The 6,675-nt window shown below is 33.4% G+C and overlaps 1 protein-coding gene across 9 annotated transcripts; it reads right to left on the bottom strand.

Moving 5' to 3' along the window:
- Positions 1-1,534: 1,534 nt before the first annotated feature.
- Positions 1,535-6,242, bottom strand: LOC100797968 (putative pheophytinase). 9 transcript variants are annotated; one of them, XM_041006419.1, is made up of 7 exons: positions 6,030-6,190; positions 5,336-5,692; positions 4,959-5,215; positions 3,845-4,071; positions 3,136-3,327; positions 2,896-3,052; positions 1,605-2,038 (listed from the first exon to the last, which is right to left on the bottom strand). In XM_041006419.1, exons 2-7 carry the CDS (start codon positions 5,676-5,678, stop codon positions 1,784-1,786), a joined length of 1,431 nt encoding a protein of 476 aa, XP_040862353.1. In that variant the 5' UTR covers positions 5,679-5,692; positions 6,030-6,190; the 3' UTR covers positions 1,605-1,783. The 9 variants fall into 9 exon arrangements, with proteins under 9 accessions (NP_001345878.1, NP_001345877.1, XP_040862353.1 ...); XM_041006421.1 differs by having other exon boundaries at positions 5,336-5,697; positions 6,030-6,188; XM_041006422.1 differs by having other exon boundaries at positions 5,336-5,697; positions 5,853-6,129.
- Between the last annotated feature and the right edge of the window lie 433 nt (positions 6,243-6,675).

The following is a 6,675-nucleotide window of genomic DNA, read 5'->3' as shown; positions in this document are numbered from 1 at the left end:
GGAAATTAAAATGCTACAATGCGAAGGGTTTTCCTCTAAGCTCAGATATGATTTTGAAATTCCCAACGGTGAGAATGTTCGGAATTGGGTTGCGAACATGATAATCAAATTTTACGACGATCCAACGGTGAACGGGTTCGAGATCGTCGTTTTTCCGAGACAGATTTGGTGGGCTGCGGGAAAAAGAAAGGGTTTTGAGAGGAGAAGGGGAAAAACGAAAATGAGACCAAAAAGGAGGCAGCTGACTTAACATAACTATTTATACCTAGGGTACTCAGTCTATTATTTGCTCTATATTTATTTATTTATTTATTTATTTACTAAAAAGCTTTTTAAATTTATTTACGAAAAATTGGGATGTTACATCTTATAATTGTTAATCTAGGAAATCTTTAAAATTTACATTACATTCATTTTTATACCTCTTCAGTCGACATTATTTCTACCAAGCAATACTGACTTGGGGGCAATTGTTATGGGGATTACGTTTGTTCCTAATCCTCTTAAGTCGACATTACTTTTGTCAAGTAATACCGACTTGGGAGCAACTATTATGTGGATTACATTTGTTTCTCTACCTCTTAAGCCTCTTCTAATAGGTCTAAAGTATAAAGTATATTTATTTGATATATGATGAATGACAATACCTCTTTTGACTCAAGCAACTTCAATGCCCAAAAAGTATTTTAATTAACTTTGAGTTCTTTGATTTTGAAACATGTGTTGAGAATTTAGTTGAGGTCATGGATAACTGCCTTGTCATTTCCTGTAATGATCATGTCGTCATCATAGAGCAAGATAACAATGTAAGATGTACCATTAATTTTTGACAAAGAATGAATAATTAGCTTTTGACGGTTGGAAACCAATGTTAGCAATGGAGGAAGAGAATTTGTAAAACCAACTTTTGGATGCTTGCTTAAGTTTGTAAAGGGACTTATTAAGTCGACATACAAGCTTCTCCCCCCTTGTCAACGAAAACCAGGTGGGGCTTTCATATAAACCTTCTCAAGTAAGTCACTATGCAGGAAGACATTTTGGACAATTGTTTGGTGGAGATGCCAATTTCGAACAACAACAACAATCCACAGACAATAAACATTGATGAGTTTGACAACAGAAGCAAAAATCACCTTGTAATCTATTCCCTCTTGTTGGGTGAAGTCCTTGGAAACAAGTCGGGATGTATAACTCTATGTCTAGCTAATGTGGAACGTGAATTTTTCCAGAGAACAATTACATGGTTTTTTATTTCATAGCACAATTACAAGTTTTTGAATTTGAAGAAAAATGTGCTGAATAATTGATGTGCCTTGATAAATATTTGTGTCCGTAATGACGTTCGATCTTCATGCGTTGCTATATGGAATTGGAATTGAAATTTCCACTTGAAACATCCAAGTGATAATTTTAATTTTTAGCAAAAGCAGTTTCAATGTGGCGAAGCCAATTTCGTTGATGTTTTCCTATAAATTTGTGTTCATGATTTTTTTTCTCCTATAAAGATGTTCAAGTCTCATTGCCTAACTGTTTTAGGTTTGCCAAGCATTCCATACTGATTTTTTTTAAAAAAAATGCTCGTATGTATAACATAAAACATCTCCTGAGTAATAGTTGTTCACTAGCATGCTTTCTTGGTGAGTAATTATAGGTATATTATATATACAAGATTTTACCTATGATTCTAAAGCATTTGTGTTTGTTTTCTCTTTATACAAACTATGAAAGAGAAGACAGTATACAAAGTTGATTTATATTTGAAGATGCCATATGATTCACCCTGTCATTGAGGTTTGGCTGCCAGAATATTACTGAACTTGGATTGAGATCTGATGAAAGATCTTATCCTGTCCCAAAGTGAGAAATTGGAAGCGAAATATCTGACCATCACTGACTTTTTTGAACCTTCTCTGGGAAATTCTAATTCCCTGTCAATAATAGAGTGCTTCATACTGTCTAGATCTTCAAGCAATGGTAATGACACAGAACCCTGAGACTCTAGGTTTCTGATCCACCCGCGAAGTAAGAAATTTATGATCTACAGTAACATAGAAACTTTTTGTATTAATTACTGAGATCAAGATCATGACAATCACAAGGAAATAAACACTTCAAAAGGAATACAATGTAATAGCAGTAAAATTTCCTTGAAACCCTATAATCAATTTAAAGAACTTCATAAAAGTTATATATTAACATTATTTTCTTAAGATCCAAGGTAGACGATATCAACTGACAAGCCTGACAAATTTGCGTGACTCAAAAAGTAAATGTTATTTACCTTTCTGAGTCACTACTTTGGTAATGAAAGTCAAAGTTATAGAACATGTGCTTCTTGCAATGAGGTAAAAGACATTGCCTCCTCTCTCTCAATCACAAAAAAGGGTAATGATGAACCCACAACTCATTTTTATGGTCTATAGGTAGAAAGAAGAGAGAGAATAAAAAGGAAAGAGAAAATAATAGATGTGATAAATATGATAGAAGTGAGATGAAAAAGAAAGTGAAAGCATGTTAAATATTCTCTTCCACAAAAAAAAAAAGGAAGAAAAGTGATAGCAATACATTCTACCAGGCATTTATTATTGCTTAAAATTTATTGAAAAATGAAAACTACAAAAATAAGGAGAGACTCATTAAATAAGATATGAGGCTCACTAAAATTTGTGATTTCCAATAATTTCAACCAATAAGGAAAGGAAAACACATATGTAAAGAGTGCGTTCAAAATAGTGTATTGCTAACATTTCTCAATATGGAAAGGAAAAAACATGGAAGAAATGACTTTAAGAACTGATAAATCAAATACAGTACAATCCTGCTATTCATTAAGCACCATTATATCTTAACACAAATTGATAAACCATTAATCAAATTTGAGAGGAATTTGCATACCTCAGGAACTTCATCATGAGGGCAGTGACCAGCAGGGCTGATTTGATAATATGGAGCTTCAGGCACCTGCCTTTTAACCTGGAGACCCCAAATTGGCCCCACCCAGGGATCTTCTTTTCCATACATGAGGCAGATTGGCACATTGTTTGCTCGACATCTAAAATGCAGAAACCGTGAAAATCCTTAACCTGTGAATTCATGCATATCTAATACCAGTTTTAGAGATGATGTAATTTATACCTGGATAATGTTTCATTAAAGGATAGTTCTCCTTGAGGAGCAAACATGATTGAAGCAAATGACGCTGCAGCAGCTGGATGCCTTGTGGTTTCAACTATGCGTGAAAAAACGTTATCTACGTTTGTTGAATGATCTGCATAAACCTGACTAAGTACCTCAGCAATACTTTTAGGATCACTAATTTTCTCCCACCTAAATGATAAAAAACATATAAAAATCAGGTTAATGGAAAATATATGATTTAGTAATTAATCCACCTAGAGTTGCAGTCTCTCTCACTAGTTAAGAACAAAACGGAATGACGTCTGAGACACTCACCTTGCACATCATGGAAAAAAAAAAAAAACCATCTTGGACAATCTTACTCATTAGGAGTACATATTTCAGGATACCAAAAATTATTATTAAAAGGTAAAAAAACCTCACTGGCTTCTTCCAGAAAATTAATGTTAAAAGGCAACTGTACCACAATTTTTTTTTTTAAAAAAAAAAACACAATTGTTCTTGTCAACAGTGTTGTAAAGTTTCTCCTTCCAAATAGAACACTAGGTTCATTAAGCAGACTTTCTTATTTATCACTCATATGAAAGGATAAGTAGGTAACATGTATGAACTTTACTTTCATACAAGTTCTTAACTAAAATATTGAAAGCATGTCAGCAAAAAAAGACAGAAATGAAGCAATAAATAAAAATAAATCCATACTTACAATAACTCTGTAAGTCTCTTTATACTTGAAGGTAGGGGGAATGTTCCGGCCCATGGAAATATTTTCGCTAGTCTTGGACTTTTTATGGGATTTGGCAGAAACCCCCAAAAAGGTGTTGCATTAAGCAATGCGACACCTTTCACTAAATGAGGGTTGTTTGCCGCAAAATACAATGCAACCAATCCTCCTAGTGAGTTGCCCACAAGATAGACTGGTTCACCAATGACCTGTTGTAACAACAAATTAATTTGGATCATTGCTTCAATAATAAATTTCCAAAAGCAAAGTATAAACTACCATGAATATTTGCAAACCAGCTAACTAGGTAATACTATAAATTTAACCATGCTATCTGTTACACAACTATCAATTATTCGTCTGATTAAAATATAGAAACAGTCCATATATAATCCTTCTCCTGATACTTAAACGAATATTATCTTAAGAAAAAGTTACAAGAAATCCAGAAGCAAATTTTCCTGCAAAATTTTTCAGTAAATAGTTTGAGAAAACATAAACAGGACTGAATTAGCTAAAAATTGGCTTGGTTGCTATCAAACACTGTGTGTCTAACAAAATAATGAATTAATTGTATTGAGCTTTTCTTAGCATCACATATAATAAAATAAGTCATTTGAACCAAATGTTCTCACTTATTTGTGTCAACCATATCCCACCATGAATATTAATGAAACCAGCAAACTGTTTAGTACTTTAAAGTTCACAAAGCTATAAATTATTTGTCTGACTAAAATATGGATACAATCCACATATAATCCTTTTTCATAATACTTAAGCAACAAATAATACAGCTTAAGAAAGTATTACAAGTATCAAACTGAAGAGTTAAGACAACTTGGTCTTACATGCTTTGGTTCCATGTCACAGACCAAGTATTCCAAAAGCTTAAATTGTTAGATAAAGACACGCGAGTAGTTTTAAATTATTGTAACCCAAAAGATAAATCTAAAACTACAGAGCGAAAAAAGCAAACCCAGATACTAATTTACCTGGAATAGTTTTCATCATATATAGTTGAGGCTCAGAGCAAACAAAAACTGGACTCAAATAGCTAAATATCGTATTCTATCAACAAACAGTGCATGTCCCTTACCTCTTCTATGAAGCAACGAACTTGATCTTGCCATAAATCAACCGAGTAAACAAGCTTAGTCGCCCACGGTTTAGTTTCATCTCCAAAACCCCATGAAGAAACACTTCCATTTGATGCAGCCTCTTCATTAGACAAAGGGGCAGGATCTTCAAAAGGCAAAGACATCCCTTGGCCTAGAAAATCCAGAGCCCACACTCTGTAGTCACGCCCCAAATCCTTAAGTTGCTTCTCATAATGGAAAGAGCCAACACCAAAACCTGGTAAAAAGAGAACACGAGGCAAATCATTGACGTTTTCGCACCCGGCCTTCTCATAGTGCACATTGAGTTTAGGTTTCCATCCCCAAAAACAACTACTTATTGGAGCACCAGATTCACCTTTTGAATCATCAGGCAGACCTGGAATCAGAACCTTGGTTGTTACAGGCTCCTCTAACCCTGAAATATCCCTTGCTTCCTCTTCACCAATCACATAACCATCATCATAACTTCCACTACAAACCTTGAAATTGAATCTTTTTGAGCTTCTTAGCTGCACCCTAGTACCCATCTCATAAAATCTCACAGGCGCACATGCAGAAATAGTACCTGTGTAATAAACTCCAAGTTTTCCTATAGAGGAAACTCTTGATTGACGTGAACTCAAACTCTTTTCAACTAATTTCCACTTTGAGTTCACAACTTGGCAGCATGGTGCTGACCCATATGAAAGAGTTTCCATACCTAGAAACTGTTCTGCACTAACCAAAAAAAAACAAATGATTCAGTGAAAATTCAACTCGATTTTCTCTGTGATGGACAAGGAGAGTCAAATTTAACAATGAAAAATTCGTAGTTCTGAAGTACAAATTGATTTCTTTTTTCCTTCTAGCAAACAAAGCAATGAATGCATTACCAGAAATTTGTACAAAGATTTTGTAGCCACTAGCCAGAACTGAACAGAAAATATAGCAATTTTGGATTTGGGACGCATCAGTCAAGGGCTTTTCATAGATAATAAATAATTCAAATTGAAAAGAAAAAAAAATCTCTTCCTGCTCCAAAAAAATTGACTTGTTTATGGAATCTCTACCTTTAATTTAATGAAAGGAGGAGCATGAAAATCTGATGCTTCCCTAGTAGTATACTTCAGGTTTTTTCAGAGTTTAGAATAAGAGATAAAGACATATGTTGCGTTATTCTTAAATTAAAAGAAAAATTATTTTAAAGGAAATTAAAATTATAAACTACAGTAATTAGGAATGAAATGGTAGGTGACATAAGTGACAAAGTGATAGGTTTGTTTTGCCCGCTTCACGCTTCGTCTGTCCTCCATTTGCAACGTGTTCATTCCACAAAAATCTGCCTACCCAAATCGCCCACTCGCCACGTGCCACTTCAACAGTTCAATTTGACACTAATAATATAAAATATTTTTATATTTTCATTTAATCATAATTTATGATTAATAAGATTTTAAAAATAATTATTATAAAAATTAATAAATTTATTATATATAATAAGTTATGATCGTATGGTAATGAAAAACTTTTTACATTAGCCATGTGTAGTATTTTTTTTAATATAATCCTTTTTCTCTTAAAGAATAAGTAAAAATGGTTTGTGAATTGGTTAGTTATAATTTGAGATGGATAAAAAAAATCATTTTCTTTGTTTAATAATTGACTTCTATGACTCTTCAACTTTTGCTGCACAACTAATTTTGTGAGAGAATCCAA

This window comes from Glycine max, chromosome 11, assembly GCF_000004515.6.
Source record: "Glycine max cultivar Williams 82 chromosome 11, Glycine_max_v4.0, whole genome shotgun sequence".
Taxonomy (NCBI): domain Eukaryota; kingdom Viridiplantae; phylum Streptophyta; class Magnoliopsida; order Fabales; family Fabaceae; genus Glycine; species Glycine max.
Note: the sequence above shows the minus strand (reverse complement) of the source record. Positions and strands in the feature narration are given on the sequence as shown.